Raw genomic sequence first — 23,332 nt, 5'->3', positions numbered from 1 at the left:
AGCTTTCCAAGAGCTAGAAGATAATATTTTATGTGAATGCATCATTTTTTTCGGGGGGGGGGCAGAGGCCTGGCACTCACTGGAGAGAGAGATAGAGACAGAGAGAGAGAGAGGGAGAGAGAGAGAGAGAGGGAGAGAGAGAGAAGGCACCTCCTATGGAGAATAGTTACACCACAATCCCTTCTCCTCCATCCCTTTTGTCTTTCAGGAATTTTGGCAAACACATACATGTACTTAGCATGTTGCTTAAGCTGCCAAATCCAGCACTTGAACTGCACCGTTAGGGATCCAGCAACCTTAACCCCCATGCCACGGGTTCCCATCACAAGTACATGCTTTATACCTGTATTTAACAAAACACAGTTATAAAATGTAGAAGTTACTTGCTTTATCATATTTATAGTATTCATTGCCCTTTATGAAAATAATCTTCATTTGAAAAAGAACTTCTCAAGATTATTAAGAGAGTAAATTACTTTCTTGCACTGGAGATATTCCCTTTTGTTAGATAAAATGAGAGTTGTATGTATTTTTTTCCATTTTTAGATTTGATTAGATTTTGCATGGCTCCTCTGATACTCAGCAACAGCCATCTCTAGTCTAGAATGTAGGATTCACAAGGGGCCAGGGCAGTATCATTCAAACCTACTGACCTTCCTTTGACCCTCTTCAGGACATGGAAGTATTCTAAATTCATTTGCAATAATGTTGACAGACAATAATAAACTTTTTCTTTTCTTTTTTTTTTCTTTTTTTTTTTTTTTTTACAAATAGGTACCTTTTAAAAACCTTTTTATTTTCTTATTTTTAATTCAATCACTATACATCTTTACAGCATACAAAATGCATTTTCCCAACATCCATACACTGTATATCAAAGATACTACCATATACGTTATCAACAGATACTTTTCCATTGTTGCGTTCATGAAATATTTTGCCTTTTCCCTGTTGATTCCCTCTGTCTTAGCCTCCCACTGTCCACCCTCCTCCCACGCTGTTCCTACTGTCTGTAGTTGCTCTCCCTGCTTTATACTTCCCAGTCTTTCAGTGTCTGTCAGAGTGAGACATGCGATACGTAGCGTGTTAAGTGACTGAGTATATTCCTCTCTTTGGGTAGATACCCAGGAGTGGAATTACTGGATTGTATGGTAATTCGTTTTGTAGGTTTTTGAGGAATCTCCATCGTGATCTCCACAGTGGTGGTTCTATGTACATCCCCACCAACAGTGCAAGAAAGTTCCCTTTTTATTATAGCCTTGTCAGCACTTAGCGTTCTTTATTTTTTTAATCTAAGTCATTCAGACTGGGGTTAGTTGGTATCTCATTTTGGTTTTGACTTGCACCTCCCTAATGATAAGGGATGTTTTCATACGCTTTTTGGCTATTGGTATGTCTTGGAGAGTTATCTGTTTAGGTCATTGCCCATCCTTTAATTGAATTGATCATTTTTTTTGGTGGGTGGAGGGTAATTACCGCTACTTAGGTTTCTGTATATTCTGGGTATCAGTCCCTTATCGGAGGCATAGTTTGCAAATACATTTTCCTATTCTGAGGATTCTCTCTTCACTCCAAGTATTGTTTCCTTTGTTATGAATAGTTTTTTTTTAACCTAATAAAATCCAACTGGTCTATTTGGGGATTATTGCCTGTGCTTTCAGGGTCTTATTTAGGAAGTCTTTGCCTACTCTGATATTTCTAAGAGTTCCCCCTGTGTTATACACCAGTAATTTTACATTTTGAGTCTTAGATTTAGATCTTTGCTCAATTTTTAGTTAATTTTTGTTAATGGTGAGAGATGGTCCACTTTTATTTTTCTGCAAGTGGATATACAGTTTTTCTAGCACCATTCGCTGAAGATATTTTCTTTTTTCCATTGAATTAACTTGTGCCTTTTGTCAAAAATCAGTTGGCTGTGTGTTTTGGGATATATTCTGGGTTCTCTATTCTGTTCCATTGGTCTACATGCCTGTTTTTGTGCCAATACCATGCTGTTTTGACTCTCATAGTTATATACTATATTGTGGGGTGAGGGAGTTGGATTTCTCCTAACCAAAGAGTCAAAGACCTCTACAAGGAAAAGTAGGGGGGAAAAAAGAAAGAAATTGAAAATGATTTTAAAAAAGTGGACAAAGGGACCAGCACTTAGCGTAATGGCTATGTCGCTAGACTCCCATGTAGTCGACCACGATTTGAGTCCAGGACCCAGCAGCTTAAATTCACACTGGGCGTGTGTGTGTGTGTGCCCACGATCCCAAGAGGAGAATGGAGGAGAAGGGATTGTGGCATGGCCATTCTCCCCGTGGGGGGGTGGGGGATGATTTCTCGCTTTCTGTCTCTCTGTTTCTCTCTGTCTTTCTGGCGAGCGCACGCGACCTATAGCAAAAACCTCTCCAAAAAAAGAAAAAAATAAAGTGGAAGAAAATTCCATGTTCCTGGATTGGAAGAATTAATATAGTCAAAATGTCAATTGTATATGAATTAAATTTAATGCAATCTCAATCGAATTATGAGACATTCCTCACAGAATTAGAAAAAAAAATTATAAAATTTGTCTGGTATCATAAAAAGCCCCATATCACCAAATCAGTACTGTGCATAAGGGATAATAAGCACTTCTAAGAAAAATATGGCAGGTTTTTTTTCTATTCCAGTCTTTCATGTCATTAACATGATCAATTTCCATTCTGGTGCCAGATCTTTTATGAGCTCCACTATGACAATTATTTTTATTCAATCTGAAGCTGTATGTATTAGCTTTCCTGCTTTTCAAAAGACTTTTTAAATTCTATTATAACATCATAGGACATGAACATTTCTTCAAGTTTATAAGTAAAAACACATCATTTTGTAAAGTATTAATACATTTTGCTATCTATCAAAATGTACTAGAAGATTCACGACCACTGTCTTTACTTTAAGAACTGAACTTCATAAAAGAATATTCAGTAGATGCTTAACTAAATTTCAACCCAGTAGTTTTAGAACCATAAAAGGCAAACAAAAGGATTGTAAAATTTGAACAAACTCTGAGATTTTACTATTTTTTTTTGTTTAAACGTGTGATCTTAATTAAATATAATAATCAGTCTACACATTTTTGAGATTTGGTTTCCTCAAAGAACTTGCTAGTCTTAACGAAAGACCAAGGATAGATGTGTTAGAAAAAGAAGCTGGATTTTCTTATGAAGTTATATTAAACACCTAATCAAACCTACCTCTCTATTCCAGTGTTCAGTGCCCTGCACAATTGCATCAGATCCAGCTTTCCAGTCTTATGGCCCATTGATTTTCAAACTGTAGGACTCAGGTTTTGGCAAAGGATCCCCGCAACTTCTATAGGATCAAGTGGGAGAGAGCTAAGCAGGGACAAACTGTGGTTTTCCTTCACATTTTGTTTTAATTTTAGGTTTTTCTGTAAGATTTCTTTTGCAAAATAGTCATGCCCACTACTACACATGAATCATCTGTTCCAGACAGTCCAATCTTATTTTTAAATAAAATCTGAAATTCTCAACAGAAACTTCAGAGTTCCCTGACCTCAAACTCAGGGTTATTACTCACATATTAAGTGCTTTTTTTTTTTTTTTTTTTGCTACAAAAACAGCACTTCCTTTATGCTGGTGGGCAGAAGTAGGCATGCCACCCTCCACTTCTGCCAGGTTCAGTGTTCAAGGAACAAAGTGAAGACTGCATTTCAGTCTTGTTTGTAACTGTGACTGGATGTCTTTGTATGACACCTTTCACTTTACCTTCTTCTTGCTATTTCTCCAGCTAACAAGAATCTCTTTTGAAGTTATTATTCATTCATAAAGTCACAAATCAACTCTAAAAGTTAGCAGAATTCACTCTATTAAAGACATTTTTTTTTCCCATTTGGAGCCATAAATGCACTTGTATGAATACAATGTGAAGAAAATGTGACCATCAGCCATTGTTTTTCTTTCCTTTTTTTAATTTTAATTTTTTTATTTCATTTTATTATATACATTCAATCACATTATTTATCTTACAAAGTGAATATTTCAACAGGTGAACATTTCTCCCTAGTTTAGTTGATAAAACTATAAAATATCTTCAACAGATAATACCACAGTTCTTTGTCCCATTATTGCTTTGCCTCTACCCTTTCACACATGCTATGTCTGGTATTTACAGCCATTTACTGTGTTTCTATATCCTTTTGAGAAAGATTTAGGACATCTTGTTGATGACGGTCTTTATGAAGCACTCTCATGATGTGGTCATCAAGAACTCCCACCATTGTGAGTTTGCATTCACAGAATTCAAGTTAAAGAGGAGTGAAGTCCTTCACCATGCTCTGCCCTAGAGGAACCTGCACCATTCAGGTGCTGACGGATGAGTAAGCTAGATTGTGCTCTCCTGATCAGCAGCAGCAACAAGCAGCTCCTGGAGATTTGGTTTAAAATGAAAATTTAGGACTTAGTAAATCAGCACCTTGGGAGTGAAATCATGATCTGTTTTCAGAAGCCCCCAAGGTGATTTTGATACATGCTCAAGTCTAAGAAACACCAGGCAGTGAGACTGGCAACAGAAGGTCATACTACCCCAAGGAAACTACGGTGGACGAAAGGAAGTGAGGATGGTTAGCCCAGAGAAGAGAGAAACTTGGATATATGTTACAATTGTCTTCAATTACAGTATTTTTGAAAGTTTTATATTTCTCCCATATCTCAGAAGGTAGAATTAAGACCACTGAGAAGAAGTGTTAAGAAAGAAGACTTCATTCATCATACACGAAATTTCCTTCATTATTAACAACTGTTGTACCTCAGGGAAGGAGTGGACAATTTTTTTCAGTGGCTAGACCTCTAAGCACTGTAGATTCTATGAGTGTGAGTTCAAGAGTGAGGGCAGCAAAGCAGGCAGAACTGGATTTCACTTAAATGGTTCTTCAAACCGCTTCTAATAACTAGATTCTGCATTGTTGTATTCTTTTAAAATGTGGACGGTAGCTGAAACATCTTAGCCACATAGAGAATGTGCCATTGCTTTAATCATTGAATTTTATTTGCCTTTTTTCTACATTTAAGAGAAAATTGGGATGTTTTCAGATAGTGGGGGAAGAAAAAGAATTATAAGAAAAAATTCTGTACTTTCTCCTTTTCAAAATAACCATTAGTAGATTTTCTTCCTTTTTTTTATCTATGGATACGTAAGTTCATATTTGCATAAGTTTATTTTACATAGATTATGCTGTTTTTAACATGTCTGCATAAGATGTTGTGAGCATTATTCATGCTAATAAATATTCTCATACAACATAGTTTTTCTAAAAGAAGAATTATTTAATTTTATTTGATATCTTTTAGTTTGACCAGGAAAGACAGAAAGAGAGAGAAGGAGAAAAGTGTGAAAGCCAGCCACCAAGTCTAGGACTTGAGCCACGGTTGGCCATCTGGGAGTCCAGCACCTTAACCACCACACCACCAGTCGGGCCCTCGAACAACCTAATTTTAATTTTGTATTTTCCTACTTTTTTGTTAGTAAACTTTTTCTCTAGTCTTTATTTAGTTCTTTATTAACTCCAAGATAGATACTAAATCTTTAGTTTTGCATTACCATACTATAAATCACAGGCAGTAGTATTTAGCTTTTGTGAATAGATTAATCTCATTGTGTATATTCATTTCTCATTTATTGCCATATAAAGGATACATTGGCAATAATATTTTCAATTCATATGTTTAATCCTAACTGTGGATATAAAATTATACTTTAGTTTTTAAGAACTTATTCTAGAAAAGTTTTTAAAATTCCCTTATCAGAGACAGTTGGTAATGATTGTACTCTATGGGAACCAGCAGTTAGCGTAATGGCCATGTCACTGGACTCCCACATAGGTGACCGTAGTTCGCGTCCGGGACCCCATGGCTTAAACTCACGCCAGGCGCGTGTGCATGCATGCCCAAGATCGGGAGAGGAGAATGGAGGAGAAGGGATTGTGGTGTGACCATCCCCCCTGGGGGGTGATTTCTCGCTTTCTGTCTCTCTGTCTCTGTCTGTCTGGCGAGCGCACGCGCCCTATAGCGAAAAAACCTCTCAAAAAAAAAAAAAATGATTGTACTCTGTGTAGTAACTGTGCTGTGTGTAAAACAGCCTTTCCCTTTGAAGCATGGATGTTTTCAATATTATAGCTACCACATAACTCAGTGTTCCCTGTACATGTCCAGTAGCAAACTTAGCATGATGTGAAAATGTGTTAGTGATTCAGAACCAAAAACTATAATTACTTTTGCTATTTATGGTAACTTTTTAGTGTATCTAGTTCCTTTTTAAGTAAAATTGCTTAATCTGTGTATCATATTATACAACTATATATCTTATGGTCTATGCATTTATGACTGTAAAAAGGATCCATAATATTTACTTTTTTGATTTAAATACACAATAGGTTGTTAGAAATAAGAGTTTATCTGGTAATCCTATAAATTCCCTCCAGGAAATAATTAACTCTATGTGTTGGAAAAGACAGTCTCTCTTCTTACTTAATGTTATATTAGGGCTATTTAGAATACACAAGAACCTAACGTAGATTTTATAGAATATTTAAATATAAATCTTGGAAAATTTCAAAATTTATATGGAAATTACCATATTTGGTTCTTTTGGTTTCTCTAACACCTCAAGTCAACATTTGTTTTGTGGAATTTGATTTATCTTCTCACTGCTTCTCCCCCCCCACCTCCACAGGTTATTTTTTTGCCTTAAGGCATGTGTACTTGCCAGAGAGACAGAGACAGTGAAAGGGAAAGTGAGAAATCATCCCCCCAACCCCCCAGGGGGATGGCCATGCTGCAGTCCCTTCTGCTTCACGCTCCTCCTGGGATCTTGGGCACACATACACATGTACCCAGCCTGAGTTTCAAGACACCAGGTCCAGGACTTTAACTGCAGTCCACCATGCAGGAGTCCAGGGATGTAACCGCTCCGCCATCTACTGGCCCCTCTTCTCACTGCTTTTTAAAATGTTTTAGTAAAATTAATCAGACTGGATCATTGATTCTTTAATTTTCTGGAAACCCAAAGTCTGAGTTATTTCAATCTTGAAATGAATGAAAGCAAGTGAAGCAGCCTTGCCTAAGAATGTCCCCAGCAAAGCTGATGATAATTATTATAACCCAAAAAAAGGAAAAAATACATTTTTAATGACTTCGAATTCTATTTTACATCATCTGTTCAAAATTTATATTAAAATATGTGACTTTAAGTTTCTTTTTCTTCTTTAATAGTCAAATTCTTACATAGACTTAAGTCAAATTTAAATGGAAGTTAAAACAATGAAATAAAATCAGGTCTTCTTTAGTCTTCTTTAATATTTGTCACTATGCCTTATGTTAGCAGTTCAAGTTTTACTAATTTTGAATTTATGAAGAATATGAATCTGTGTAAAATTTTTTTTTTTGGAGAGGTTTTTGCTATAGTGTGCGTGCACTCGCCAGAAAAACAGAGAGAGAGACAGAGAGACAGAAAGTGAAAAATCACCCCTCAGGGGGGATGGCCACACCACAATCCCTTCTCCTCCATTCTCCTCTCGGGATCTTGGACACGCATGTACAGGAGCCCGGCATGAGTTTAAGCCAGGTCTGGGACTTAAACTACAGTCGATTACATGGGAGTCCAGCGACAGTCATTACGCCAACTGCTGGTCCCTGTAAATTTATTTTTAATCATTAGAAGTCAACATTTACTGGGCCAGCCCTGCAGTGCCGTGGTTAAATGTGTAATGAGCTATATGCCCTATGGCTGCCCACAGCTTGAACCCTAGCCCCAGAGTCTTAAAAAACAGGCCAGGAGTGTGTCCATGCTCACTCATGACCCAAATTCTCAGAGGAAGGAAAATGGACGAAGAAAAGGATTGGGGCATGACCATGCCCGATGGGGGAGGGGGGTGGTTCTTCCTCTCTTTCACACTCTGGCGAGCACTCATACCCTGTGGTGATTCAAAAGAAGTCAACATTTATTAAGCAGTGTGCTCGGTGCTATATTTGAGCTAGGAGATATAATTTAAATTTGACAATTAAGACAGAAAAGAAGTCAACATTTATTAAGCAGTGTGCTAGGTGCTATATTTGAGCTAGGAGATATCATTTAAATATGACAATTAAGACAAGATCTCTGCCATCAGAATTTAATTTAGAGATGCTGCAACCTGAGAGAAAGAAATAATGAGAGAGGAAAATAGAAGAATTTGAGATGGAAAGGACAGCTAGAAAAATCATTACTGAACCAAAAATTTCAGAGACAGTGTTCATCTACTCGAAAAGAAATAAATTCTAATGATTTAAACCCATATACTACTAATTTTAAACCAGTTGGCTTACTGGTCCTGATTATTTAATATAAGAAGATGTCAAAGAGTTTGTGAAAAATCAAAATAGAGTATGAATTTGTTTTTGTGAAAAAAATTTAAATCCATGCATAGTTCTTATATAATTTTTTCATAATATGCATTTTCCATGAACTTTGTGAAGATGCCACATATTGACAAAATCTTTTTTCCCTTTAGTTCCAGATTTTAAATATCATTAGAATTGGAAAAATAATTTTTAATTCATCTACAATTCCTTTTTTTTTATTATTTCAGATGATCCCTCTCTGAGTTCCAAAGTAGAAAAAAATAACAAAATCACATTTACTGTATATAATGTAGCACAGTTTTAACAACTGAATTTACTATTTAGAGAGCCAACAATAATGGTTTTTCTCATAGTTTTATATAGTACTATTAATATTGGCACTTTAAATGCACAGAAGCTTTTACACACATAAATTCATTTAATCCTCACAAATCCCAAATTTCAGGTCTGTTTTAGAGTTGTAATCTGACTGATTCTTAGAGAGATTAAGTGATTTGATCATATGCATATAGGCAAATTCAGCTTTTCCACCTTTGCTTTAAAATAGCTTCCATTCATTGTACAAGATGTATTGGGACAAAAAATAAAATTTAGTAGCTATATTTACCGCCAACACTCTTGTCATTAAATACTAGATCTGAAAAATGTAAAAAACAACATTAATATTGTTTATTATCTAAAAATTTATGGAAAAAGCATACCTGAACAAGTGATAAATAAATCAGAAAACATACAGGCAGATTAGAAAATGGTCTTGAAAACTTCATGGAAAAATGCTGGAATTTTTTCTTCAGCCTATTGACCCAGGTCATTCTTGTCATTTAGAAGTTCTGTCTCTTTTCTTTTTCAGACCCCTTTTTTGATCCATCAAGTGGTCAAGTGCCCTTGCCTCCTGCTAGGAGGTTACCTGGTGAAACTGTCAAATCCAACAGAATATCACAAGACTACGACCAGCTTCCTTCATCTTCAGGTGAGTTGGCTAATAATAGCAGTAATAATACCTTATATTTGTGCAATGCTTTTTGTCTTTCAAAACACCGCTTTATTCATTATATCATGTCAAAAGCACTTCCTGCCTAGAAGGTATTTTTATCACCTTTGCATTCTGCTTAGAGAGCCTCTATTATGAGAGGCATGCCTACAGAGCTGCGTCCTGGAGAAGAATATATCAGACTTAATGTTATCTTTGATCAGTCAGTAAGATGCATTCTTTGACTCAAAATTTATTCCTTCTCTCACTTTTGTTTGCCTCATCAGACTTGGATAGTATGTGTATGTGTGTGGGGGGGAAGGGGCGGTGTGGAATCTTGTATATAGGATTGGCATTTCCCCTAGTAGCTTAAACTCACATGAGGCGCGTGTGCGTGTGTGTGCCCAAGATCCCAAGAGGAGAATGGAGGAAAAGGGATTGCGATGTGGCCATCCCCCCTGGGGGGGTGATTTCTCACTATCTGTTTCTGTCTCTCTCTGTCTTTCTGGCAAGCGCACGTGCCCTATAGCGAAAACCTCTCTCTTCCCAGAAAAGACATGCTACTTCCTTAATGATTTTTTGGGGGGCGGGGTGGCGGGACCTGACCTGATCACCGTGTCTAAATAGCTACCTGAACCTTCTACAGTCGTTTTCTGTTCTCTTATGCTTATTCCCCCCTTCACAGCACCGGTCCCTAGGTGAAATTTCACTCCAATTCATATGTTTGCGTGACTGTTATTTGTCTGTCTCCTCTGCTAGAGTTTTAACACTTTGAAGGCATAACGGTTGCATTATTCGGTCCACCATGTGTCTTAGTTTGAGCTGCTATCACATACTAACATAGACTGAGTAGTTAAAAAATAAACGCTTTTGTTCTCACAATTCTGGAGGCGGGGAAGTCCAAGATCCAAGTCCTGGCAGGTTTGGTGTCTAGTGAGGGCCCACTTCCTGGTTCCGAGTTGACCGTCTTCTCACAGTGTCCTCACAAGGGCGGAAGGATTCTCTGGCCTCCAGGTTCACGAGAGCACCAGTTTCTCCCGTGACACTCTGCCTCCAGTGATCTAATTCCCTCTCAGAGGCCTCAAGACCTTCAAATGCCATCACACTGGAGATGTCGCTTCCACATGGGAATTTGTTCCAGAGGAACATCGTTCCCATGCGTGATTTCAAGTGGCATGAATTCTGCTTAGCATTACTATCTTAGCTATTTCAGAAAGAACTCTCAGTCATAAAACTAATTGAAATATCCCCCAATTAGCCATTTACCAGAAGCTTGAAGTAGCTTTTGCCTAGGTCATAAAATCGTCCTAATTATTACTCTGAGGGCCTCGACTAACTGTGACTTCACATATTTCAACCTCCCTAAACTTAATTCACAAACACAAACTACAGAAAATACGATCATTTTTTCTAACAGGATATTTGCTCACAAGCAGTCCAGGGATATCAGCCGAGAGGCTGGGCTTGCCTTTTGGATTAGATCTTTTTTTTTTTTTTTTGAGACATTTTTCACTATAGGGTGCATGTGCTTGCCAGACAGACAGAGAGAGACAGAGAAACAGAAAGCGAGAAATCACCCCCCAGGGGAAATGGCCATGCCACAATCCCTTCTCCTCCATTCTCCTTTCGGGATCTTGGGCACATATGCACACGCACCCGGCGTGAGTTTTAAGCCACCGGATCCGGGACGCGAACCGCGGTCGACTATGTGGGAGTCCAGTGACATAGCCATTACGCTAGCTGCTGGTTCCCTGGATTAGATCTTTCCATTCAAAACTTGAGACTGGAAGCTCATGTGCCTTTGTGATTTTAATAGACCTTATTTTGTAATAACTATTCTTTTTTTTTTTTTTTTTTTGAGAGGTTTTTGCTATAGGGTGCATGTGTTCACCAGACAGACAGAGAGACATAGGGATAGAAAGTGAGAAATCACACTCCAGAGCTTCTGGCCACGCCGCAATCCCTTCTCCTCCATTCTCCTCTCGGGATCTTGGGCATGCACACACACGTGCCTGGCTTGAGTTTTAAGCCACCGGGTCTGGGACATGAACCGCAGTTGACTACATGGGAGTCCAGCAACATAGCGGTTGACTACATGGGAGTCCAGCGACATAGCCATTACACTAACTGCTGGTTGCAAGTATTCTATTTTTATTAAGGCCCTTTAAAGATGACTGAATGAGCATTCTGGTATGTTTTACCTTAAAAATTCAACTTCTGTTATCCTTGATGGCTGTCTAACTAATTGAAAGTAACTTATGTTTATGTAAGCTCTCTTTGTAAAGACAATTTCTAAATAATTCAAAAATATGGTTTCATTGATTCCAAAATATCTTCCTTGTTCTTTTATCTTCAAAGCATAGGTACATGTATGTCTGCACATACAAAGAGCTTTTCAAATGTTTTATCCCTCCCAAAGAAAATCCTTTATCATTTTTAAAGTATTTTTATACATGAAATGGATATTTAATCATATGAATGTCTCATAAAGATACTTCATCAAAAATAATAGGATTTTACCAGCTTGTTTTAAATTCGCATATACCTGTAATGGGGCAAATGCTTTTGCCAATTAACTACTTACTTCTTTACACAAGTATACTATTTTCATGGGGCCCGTGTCTATACTTAGCTGTGTGGAAGTCTTATACATTTCCCAATTTGCTTTTATCTTGTAAGATATATTGTGCTACCATTTAAATGCCATTTTTTCAAGCCTCCATAATGTTTGTACTAATGAAGTATAGAATTAGCTCTTGAGAAGATTTTTCATTTTCTTAGTAGGTAGAAGGCAGTGCAAGGCAGCTTGAAACTAATACAAGAATTTTAGCACACTATTCTAATATTAAATGCATTCGTTACTGGTAAAAGTTCTTACTGCCCAATATACTGGCAAAATGAAAGATATCTCATTATGAAAGGAATTCATTCCATACTGCTTTTCTTTTGCTAGCTTAAAGGAAAGTTGATGGAATGTCTCGTGAATTTTGTATTATGATCAAATGTCCATTGTTACTCCGATTAAGATCTCAATTGGAAATCATGATGTCACTTTACGCAAGGTTTGAAGTTGTGTATTGTTGTTAGTGATAAGATGTCTAGAAGTAAATTATGTATTTTTAAGATTTTGTTTTATTTTGTGTTTCAACAAAGGAAATTGCAAGGTTATAGAGTTTCACCATAGTTCAGCTTTCTGAAATGCTTCTACCAGCTTTAGTTCTAAAATCAAAGAACAGGAATCTTTGTCCTTAGGAATCTAATAGTAACATAGTTCTCTTGTAACTTTTTTCTACATGTATTTGAAACTGTGTAAGTGACTATTTTTAATATATTTATGCAATTTAGTGAAAACTCTAATTAATCATACTCCCTTATAATTAGGCAGTGTATCTATAATGGTGCCGGTTCAACACTATGAAATAAGTGTATTTCAGCATTAATCTATCTAACTTGTAATAGAATAACAATGTTATAATGTGGTCAAGATTTCCTTTAGGGAACCAGCAGTTAGCATAATGGCTATGTTGCTGGACTCCTATGTAGTTGACTGCGGTTCGCGTCCCGGACTCGGTGGCTTAAAACTCACGCCGGGCGCGTGTGCGTGCATGCCCAAGATCCCGAGAGGAGAATGGAGGAGAAGGGATTGCGGTGTGACCATCCCCCCTGTGGGGTGATTTCTCACTTTCTGTCTCTAATGTCTCTCTCTGTCTGTCTGGCGAGCACACGCTCCCTATAGCGAAAATCTCTCCAAAAAAAAAAATTTCCTTTAGGCTTTTTCAAGGGTGGGTTTTCTTTTTGTTTGTTTGTGTTTTTTTGTTTTTTTTTGTTTTGCTTTAGGGCTTGTATGCTCACTGGAGAAAGATAGAGAGGAGCGGAAAGTGAGAAATCACCCTCCCCCCAGAGTTACTGACCATGCTGCAGTCCTTTTTCCTTCGTTTTCCTCTTGGGCTTTTGGGCCTGTATGTACACATGGTCAGCATAATTCTCAAGCCAACAGGTCCGGGACTCAAGTCATGTAGTTGGCCATGTGGGATCCAGCCACCTTAACCTTCATGATGCTTGCTGGTCTCTTTATTGTTTTTTAAGGTTTATTTATTTCTTCCTAGAGAGAGAGACAGAGATAGAGAGATAGGTACTGTCAAGAGGCATCCCCATGCCAAGATCAATCCCCAGTCTGAGCTGACTGGATCTGAGGCACACCCATACCCATATCCTTGAGTGACCCCAGGAATTCTGCACATTTCCCAGGGGTCTTATTGTTTGTGCAGTGCTACCAGCTACCCCCAGTTTCCTTTATACCTTGATCAGTTAAATTCTTACAATTTCTTTTTCTTTCAATTCTCAGTTATAGTTGAGAAAATCAGTACTCTAGATATATCGATCCCCAAAATTATCACTGATGCACTTAGTAACTTTAGAGGTGTATCTCAGTTGATATGTACAATATTATTTTACATAATAATTTTATGATTAGTTAAGCACTTCCTATAGTCCAGAATCTGTGCTAATTATTTTAGATGTATATCATATAATTTATATGTAGATAATTTTATATACTTCATATACTCTGTATAATTACATTAATATATATACATATGAACTATAAATATATATTCTATTTATCCATATTTGATGTTATATAATTATACATCTATATACATAATAATTTTTTTATGAATAAAGTTATATGAGAGGGCTTCAAAAATTCATGGAAAATACATGAAAAATTCTGTATGGATTTCAATTTTTTGTTCTCAAAATTAACTTGTTCTTTAATTGTATTTTTTACAACTTCTTCAATCCCTCTCTTATATATCACATATGAGGATATAAATAAATCTATTTTTACTATATAATATAGATATAATTTTATTCCTGACAACTGCTCTAAAATGTTATTAATTTTATTTTGTAGAAGAAAGTAAGACGCAGCAAAGTTTAGTGATTTACCTATGGTTTCTCAACCAGTAAATATCAGTATGATAGGATTTAAATCGAACTTTTATCAGTAAAGTAGACACATGTTCATTTTTTAAATTTTGGGTAATAAGGTTTATGTTATCTCATTAGTAGCCAAGCTAAAAATAAGTTTTTAAAGAAATCACTTGAACATATCATAATGATTACTAACCTGAGTTTGAATACATTGCATGATAAAAGCAAATAAAGGTAATAGCAAAGAACAGTAGTGATGGCAAAGGAATGGAAGATAGTAGAATTGCACTAGAGAGCCCACAATCTGCATCCTGCTTATTTCCCACATGATCTGAGGCAAGCCGCTCAGTATGTGTTTTCCGTACTTTTCATGTTAACAAAATCTGGTCTCTAGTTCTCAGTCGTAGACCCATGAGCAGCTCAACCCTGTGATCCTTTCAGAGGGGATCCGAAGCAATTTGGTTGCTGCTGTTTTCTTCTTTCTAGCTGTGAAAGTAACACACGGACATTGGAGAATAAAATGGGATTACAGGAAAAAAAAGTTTGTAAGAAAAAGAAGTCACTCAACCCTGTCATAAATAAGGAACATTATTGCTATTTTGGAAATACTTCCTTCTAATTTTTTTCCCTGCACATTTTCCATGCACATTTTCACATTTTCAGAGCATACTCAGTGTGTCAATTGTATTTCAATTTCATTTAACATAGTAGTCTAAGTATCTTAACACATCATTAATTCTTTTGTAAATGCCATTTTAAATTAGTGTGCCACAGTCCATCATTTTTATGTGCTGTCAAACACCGTTTTATATTTTTAAAATCTAATAGAAACCTTAATTTTATATGCAAGAAAACTAACACATTAAAACTCTTTGCCTTTGTGCAGAAACATGGAAGCCTTGCAGTGTGATAGTTATTGTTGAGCACAACTTAATAGACACAGAGAAAAATGAGAGGTCAGCAGGTGATGTGGTGGTTAAGGTGCTGCATCCCAAATGGCTGACTCTGCAGTTTGAGTCCCAAACCTAATGGCTTGAAAAACATGGAGGGTATGTGTATGTGCTTGCCTAGAATTACAAGAGAGAATGAAGGAGTAGGGATTGGGTGTGTTCATCCATGTGGGGGGTGGTTTCTCACTTTCCATCTCTGTCTCTCCCTCTGTCTTTCTCCGTTTCTCTCTGGGTCTTTCTTTCTCTCTGGCCAGTGGAAAAAAAGAAAAAGGGGAAATATAATCATCAATACAATAGCATTTGATTATTAGACACATCCTTCAAAATACAGACCAAAAAGTAAAGAAAAGAAAAAACTCTTCAGATGATGAGGGAAGTAATAAAGCTTCTCAGAGTAAAATAATTGACAGGCATTCCATCCAAAGTATCTCCTACTCTTATATTTGCAGAATATATAGATGCACTTTAGTGTATCTAATGTCTATTTAAAAAAATCAAGACCTGGGACCAGCAGTTAGCGTAATGGCTATGTCGCTGGACTCCCATGTAGTCGACTGTGGTTTGATTCCTAGACCTGGTGGCTTAAACTCACGCCGGGCGTGTGTGCATGTGTGCCCAAGATCCTGAGAAGAGAATGGAGGAGAAGGGATTGTGGTGTGGCCCTCTCCCCTGGGGGATGATTTCTCGTTTTCTGTCTCTCTTGTCTCTCTGGCGAGCACATGCGCCCTGTAGCAAAAAACTCTCCCCGCCCCCCCCCAAAAAAAATCAAGAACTAAGGGGCCTTTTCAAGACTTTTTAAATAATCACTCCCACACCCCAAAAATAATAAAAGTTTAATATCTTGATTATACTTATATCTCTGTGTACTGTAATCCTTTGGAGGATCTTCACATTTTAGCATCTACGACTTTTTTTTTTTTTTTCATTTTATAAGAATCACTTACTGCCCTCTTGGGGATGATATGGTCCCCTCTAGAATGCCTTACCTAGAATAACCACTGTAGATATTTTTCCAAGTAAGTTTTTATCAGGCTAATTTTCACACCATTCAGAACTTTTGTGTATGTTTCTTTGTTCTTTTATATACTCAGGAAATGAAAAATGAATCAATATTTACTCCTAAATCAGTGCTTCTTAAATCTTCCCAAAGAAACGTTAACTCTGAACAATACAAGGACAGAGACGTTAGCTAAAGATAGACAACCACATGCAGGAAATTGCTTCAAAGTTTGTTTTATCTGAAAAACTCACAAATTTCACTCCTTGAAATATTAGTATTTATCTCAATATCTAAAAATCCTAATGGCTTTACATCCTGGGGCCAAATTAGTCCTTCAGGAAGATGTATGTTTATATACTATGGCTCCCCATGTTCTTGAACTTATTTTGATGCTCTGGGTGTTGTTCAGAGGTGTTCAGAAATAACCATGAGCGTGGATAGCAGCACTAGTATAAGTACCTGTCTTTCCAGAGCAGCTGATTTTAAGGATGACCTTTATTCAGGTACAGAAATTCCCAAAGAGTTGATAAAATTCATAGCCATTTCATTGTACTCCAAAACTACAATATATTAAGTTGTAGGGGAATTATTAGATCATTTAATCTGTTTCATTGCTTCCTTCCACTATCCTACATGTTCTCAATCCCTGAAGTTAATGAGGACCTGATATCTCTTACTTTTAATACTGTGAAAAAGATCAAGTCAGTAAAATGAAAGCTGCTTCTGAGCTTTGGCAAGGGATTGATAGAAAGAGGGATTGGTTTTAAGCAATTTGTTTTAATGGTCAGCATGAAAATGATCAGCCCTCACCTTCGTTTAACAACTTCCGTTATTAATTCCAGTCCAAATAGATCTTTCTTAATCATGTTTGGCTAAGTCATTTTCTACAGAATCGGGCACTCACAACAAATTCCGTGTTTTTTCCTCTTTCACACCTCTCTGATATTCCTGTTAATTTGCAGTAACTGTGGTTCTATAGCATTTGAGTATAGCCATTATTAGAGATGTACATTCACCGTTCTTTCTCTGTAATGGTCTTCTCAGTACATATACTGTGCATTACATTAACTAAGTCTCCTACTGCTTGCCTGAGGAGGGATAAATAGTCTTTATGAAAATGGAGGTACAAAAGTAGATTTGGAGAAAAAAATGTACAGTAAATTGCTTACTCCAAAGTCATTAAAATCTTAATGGCCAAATGGTGCTGCATCTGACCAATCTCCAGTTTCCGTGTGCTTTTCCTCATCTACATCTGTACTCCAAAGTCATTAAAATCTTAATGGCCAAGTGGTGCTGCATCTGACCAATCTCAAGTTTTCGTGTGCTTTTCCTCATCTACATCTAGAAAAGTCTCTGTTGCTTCTGTCCATTACTTACGCACAATATCCAATTGAAACAGTCAAATATAAAATTAAGATATTCACATTGAATAGATATTCAGCAATAAGTAGAAACTTAGAGCAGGTGGTGAAAAATTGCAACACAGATCCCATCTCTTTCCAAACATAAGCACTAATATAAGATGTAGTTCAACTTCTGAGCATTTGTGAGATTCTGGAGGGATGTCAGGACTGTTGGAGACGAGATTTGGGGTAAGGGCAATGAGGAGTAGGATGAAATGAAATGAGATTTGTCAAGTTTGCATTTAAAAAGGGAAAGGTGTTTGGACTGGTCCCATAGTGCTGCGGGGAAATTGCTGTGTGTGGGAAGCTGTAGCCCACCGAGCTGACCACATCCTGGACCCAGTGGCTTTAAAACACACCAAATACATGTGTGTACATGCTCATAATCCAAATGGTGTAGACAGTGGAGGAAAAAAGACTGCAATGTGACCCTGCAAGGAAAATCTGTTTGGACTAGTCCCCCAGTGCAGTGGTAACTGCTGTGCAGGAGGAGTTGGATTCCACATGGCTAAGCATAGCTTGGCACTAGTGGCTTGAAAATATACCAGGTACATGTGCATGCATGCTCAAAACCCTGAGGGGGTAGAAAAATAGAGTAAAAGGGTTGTAGCATAATCCTGACCTAAACCCACTGAGGGGGTTCTCTCTCCTCTCTCTCTCTCTCAGACAAGTGCATGTACCCTGTCAATAAAAATAGGTTAATAAATGAGAAAATATCTCAGTTAGGAAAATAGATCTTTATTTCAAGAGCATTCTTTTGTCTTCCTTTAATGATAATGTCTTCAAAATCTGTCATTTCTTTTAGAGATTGTTTGAAATCCTTTCTCTAGTTATATTTCACTTTTTGTGTGTAGTAAAATAAGTAGCTATAGGGGGGTGCTTTTTTACTTTCCCTTTTCGCTCCTGTCTGTCTTCTACAGAAAATGCATGTGCCCTCTGGCAAATTTTTTTAAATAAAGAAATTTAGGGGCAGAAAATGGTATAATGTAATATCACTGGACTCCCATTTGACCAAGCATGGTTCAAGTCCCGGACCCAGCCTCTTGAAACTCATGCTGGCCATGTGTGCGTGTGCCAAAATCCTGAGAGGAGAATAGAGAAAAAGGGATTTGCAGTGTGGCCATCCCCGTGGGGGGTGATTTTTCGCTTTCTGTTTCTCTGTCTCTGGTAAGCACACGAACCCTATAGCAAAAACTCTCTAAAAGTAAATAAATAATATAAGGTTCTTAGACTTGTAGTTATGTCTACATACTTTCCTCACCCAAAACTATCTGACAATGGAGATCATTTAAATGTATGGATCTTGTGATTTAATGATCAAAGAAACACAAGAGTTTTTAATATTTTTATAATAATGATTAGAAGCAAAGTATAAGTTATCACTCATCTCTGCATGACTTAATGAAAGTACTTAATAGAATAATAAATTGGACCTCAAAACATACTAGGAAATACAATTTATCAAGCTGCAATAATTTGAGACGTTTACAGACCTAAGAAACAGTACAGATTTTCACAAGAACCAAAAATAGAATGTTCATGTATGTGAGCATACTAAATTTAATATGCATGTCTAGAACTGTAGTATTTTGTACAATGGTATTATCCTCTAAGAACAGAAGAAAGTAAAAATAAGCCTATTATCAAGTTTGATTTGAAAATAAGTATTTTTATCCTAGAGGCTTTTATTTTATGTACATTACATTGATATTGCTAAAATTGTGAGTGGGATGTTTTTTACACAATACCTTCTCATGGAAAATTATACTTCTCTTGATTGAAAAAGGAAAAATATGAAACGTTGAAAATAACATTTTTATGATTTAAGTTTTATTGTTGCTAAAAATATCAAATTACAGTGTCTCCTGAAGCCATGGGGGAAGTTGGTGAGGCCACAGAGAGCAGAGCCAGCATGGGGCTCCAGGCGAGAGGCCTTTGGAATGGCCCACCTTCCCATTCCCTCGGCTCTGCTCTTGGGTTTATATTTGAGTTTGTCAGTGGTCTAGAAGAGAGGGATTAAGTAAATATTGCTGCCTGCATAGTCTTAAATCCACAAATGAGTTTCATGGTATAAATTCTATATTTTTTTTATTTTTAGGCTTTTTTTTCCCCAATCTAGGATTTTTTTTTTTTTGAGAGGTTTTCGCTATAGGGCGCATGCGCTCACCAGACAGACAGAGAGAGACATAGAGACAGAAAGCGAGAAATCACCCCCCGGGGGGATGGTCATGCCACAATCCCTTCTCCTCCCTTCTCTCGGGATCTTGGGCATGCAGGCACATGCGCCCGGCGTGAGTTTTAAGCCGCTGGGTCTGGGACGCGAACCACGGTCGACTATGTGGGAGTCCAGCGACAGCCATTACACTAACTGCTGGTTCCCCCAATCTAGGATTTTGAATGAAAGTGGTTTACATAGCTAGGTAGAAATCTTGCTGTAAGAATCCTATTGAGTGAGCAAGTCCAAGCCCCAGGAAGCTACACGGAATGTGGCCTGTAATTAAATTTCTTTTCTCTTAAGATTACTGTCAATTCATGGTTGCTGATGACATGATGTTACTGATTTAGCCTTGAATATTGTCAGGGGACACATGGAGCACCCAATTTTTCATTCCTAATGTCTCTGCTAGTCTTGGTTTTTCTCAAGTAAAACTTCGTACATTAGAATCTGGATAAAGTGTTGGAGCAAAGCCCCAAGTTCACTTCTGTTCAACTGTTGACTAAGAGTAGAGTCAAAGCCATTCCTATTTTCTTTTACAAGTTTTCTACTACCATCAGTAATACACATTATTAATTTGAAAGTCAGATAGAAAGGGACTGGAAATGCCTATCTTAGAGCAGTCAGTTCTGCTCTGACATGGGTCAGACAGAGGACCTGTTGGAAATCTTGTGCCAATAAAATCTATGAGGTCATAAAGATAGTTTCCTACTGAGGAAACCTCCAGACCTCTGTGGAATGAACATCAGAATCAGTGCCATAGTAGTTCAGTGGGATATTCAGCAAGAAAGAGACAAGACACCAAGACTTTTGCAGAAGACCAGCTATTTATTAGCACTGACACTGGCTCAGTGGATTCACATGCAAAGGCTGAGCCCTGGATTTCTGGGAGGCCTTCCTTTAGTTCACTTTAGTCTCTGCCCCCCTTATATGGTTAAACACACTTGTACATACTTCTGATTGCATAACTTATACAATAAGGTTGCTGCAGAATTATGCACTGGGTTACTTGACTGTCAGATATGCAGGTGTACGTGAAATTACAGAGTTGCCGAGTTGCTATGGAGACAGAGCTACAAGGCCACTACAGGTTGCACATGCATACTTAAATTCCAAGTACATCCCCTTATGTTTAGTTCTGGAAGTCCCCTTACCACAGTTGAGGTTGAATGTATTGCTAAATGGAGCAAAAGTCTTTCTTTTTTGGATAGTTGCTTTGATATTTGTTCTTCTGTATCTCTTTTACTTCAGGTGACTTGAAGAATAAAACATAGAATTGTTTTATTGAGAATAAAAATGTGTTAATTTCTCATTCAAACTACCAACACACTCTACTTGAATTTTCTAAAGTTCAAAATGGGAATAAGATTAACCCATCCCACAGTATTATATACAAATGGAAAAGAAATCATGAAGATAACAAAAAGTAGTATTTTAACATAAAATAAATGAGATAACACTATAGTTACAGTGTCTTTACTTATTTCATTGTATAAATGGCATTTCTCTTTAAAAAATCCCCACAGATGGTTCACAAGCACCAGCCAGACCTCCCAAACCACGACCCCGCAGGACTGCACCGGAAATTCACCACAGAAAACCCCACGGGCCCGAGGCAGCATTGGAAAATGTAGATGCCAAAATCGCAAAACTCATGGGAGAGGGATATGCCTTTGAAGAGGTGAAGAGAGCCTTAGAGATAGCCCAGAATAATGTCGAAGTGGCCCGTAGCATCCTCCGAGAATTTGCCTTCCCTCCTCCAGTCTCTCCACGTCTAAATCTATAGCAGCCAGAACTGTAAACATCAAAATGTACAGCAATTGACAAATATTCCAGGAGTGTGGGAAACAGAGAACTACAATGGAATTGACGAGAGGTGTTTCCTCTTCATGTAGCATCTTGAGAAGCGAGGCCTGGGGGAGCGGCTTCTCAGAAGAGGACCGCTGATTGCTCAGGACACCGACGACTGCGGCTTCCTTATTTTGCTAGCCATACTTTTAAATCAGGGTTGAACTGACAAAAATAATTTAAAGACGTTTACTTCCCTTAAACTTTGAATCTGTGAAATGCTCTTCCTTGTTTACAAGTTGGCAAAGTTGCAGTTTGTTTCTTTGTTTTTAGTTTTCGTTTTGTCTTGATACCCGTACTGTGTTGTGATGGACCCTCTGTAGCCTGGTCAGGTCTGCTGTAACATTTCCCCCCCTGCTGGCCACATCAACAGCTAAATCATGTATTTGTTTCGATCTCTATCATCTACCCCACCACCCAGGTCCAATTTCATTTCTCCCAATGACAAGATGCTTTAAAGGTTCTGATTTTCAACATATCAAACTAATGCAAAAAAAAAAAAATTGTGTGTGGTCTTCACTACTGAGTCTATTCTTTGGAAACCGTCACTTTCGAGAGATGGGGAAAAACCTGAATGTATAAAGCATATTATTTGTCAATAAACTGCATTTTATAAGAGGTTTTTATAAAATGTAGAGGAGCTTCACTTTTTAGTGTAAGTTTTGTGACCTTTAATCTTCTGTATTCTCATCTCTGCCATCCCAGGGGTATCAACTCCATACACATCTAAATTATTTGAAAGCAACTACTGCAAATGTGGGAGAAAATACTTGCACAAGACAATGCCATGGTGACTTTATATAATAAGGTCCCTGGATATTTTTGCCTGTATTACTGTGAGGCACGCTGGATAAGAGGGCCATCTTCCTGAAACGTATTAATAATTTTAAGACAAAATTATGAACATATCTTTCTCAGCATGGAATAGAGCTCAGCTCCAATGCGAGTGATAACTCTCTAGTTCCTAACAGTGGTAGGAACCATCCTTGTTCAGTGTAAACCTTGGATGCTCCGTTAAGTGCTAATGCTACTGTGGCCATGTTTTCTTTGCAAAGTTCTTAGTAATTTACTCTTGCCAATCAAATTAGAGTTCATATTTAATTTGTAGATTCTCTTAATTATTGCTCCACTTTGCTCCATCCAATCAGGAGAAATTACTATACTTTTGCCTTTTCTTGCAAAATGGCAGTTGATTCTTCAGGATTATTACTTTTAATACACCTGCAAATATTTATTGAGCATCTATGATGTACTTGGCACCATTAGGCTCTGCATTTTTAATGCACAAAGTCTCACAAGCTGATTCTCACATAATATTTCATGTTTCTTTATCTGCATTTTTGGAGCAAAATTCCCATTGATGGGCAAAGCCTGGAAGGTGGTTTCTATCAGTTTTCTGACTTCGCGTTTTTGGTTTTGTTTTGTTTTCTAACTACATGGTTAGTGGAGAAATGAAATAAAACCATTTCTGTGTAAAATGCTTGCAACAGCAGATAGTTTTCAAAATATGAACTAGCCAAACATTTGGGCATGTTTCCACTGCTCCTTTCATAACCTCACTCCTAGTCAGATGTAAACAGCTGCACTGGACAGTGCGCCTCCTCCAGGAGCTAAAAGAATATGACCAGAC

General features: G+C 37.4%; 1 protein-coding gene across 4 annotated transcripts in view; it reads left to right on the top strand.

Annotated features, from left to right (window-relative positions):
- CBLB (Cbl proto-oncogene B) overlaps positions 1-22,348 on the top strand; it is a 238,663-nt gene extending 216,315 nt beyond the window's left edge. For all 4 annotated transcript variants that reach the window (XM_006146266.3, XM_006146263.3, XM_006146264.3 and 1 more), the window contains 2 exons: positions 9,232-9,351; positions 21,381-22,348. In XM_006146266.3, the coding sequence (XP_006146328.1) occupies positions 9,232-9,351; positions 21,381-21,640 (380 nt within the window). In that variant the 3' untranslated portion in view covers positions 21,641-22,348. The remainder of the gene's footprint in view (positions 1-9,231; positions 9,352-21,380) is intronic.
- Positions 22,349-23,332: the final 984 nt, after the last annotated feature.

The sequence above is a fragment of the Tupaia chinensis genome, unplaced genomic scaffold (genome assembly GCF_000334495.1).
Source record: "Tupaia chinensis unplaced genomic scaffold, TupChi_1.0 Scaffold000174_1, whole genome shotgun sequence".
Classification (NCBI taxonomy): domain Eukaryota; kingdom Metazoa; phylum Chordata; class Mammalia; order Scandentia; family Tupaiidae; genus Tupaia; species Tupaia belangeri.
The sequence above is the reverse complement of the archived record's forward strand: the minus strand, read 5'-3'. Positions and strand labels throughout refer to the sequence as shown.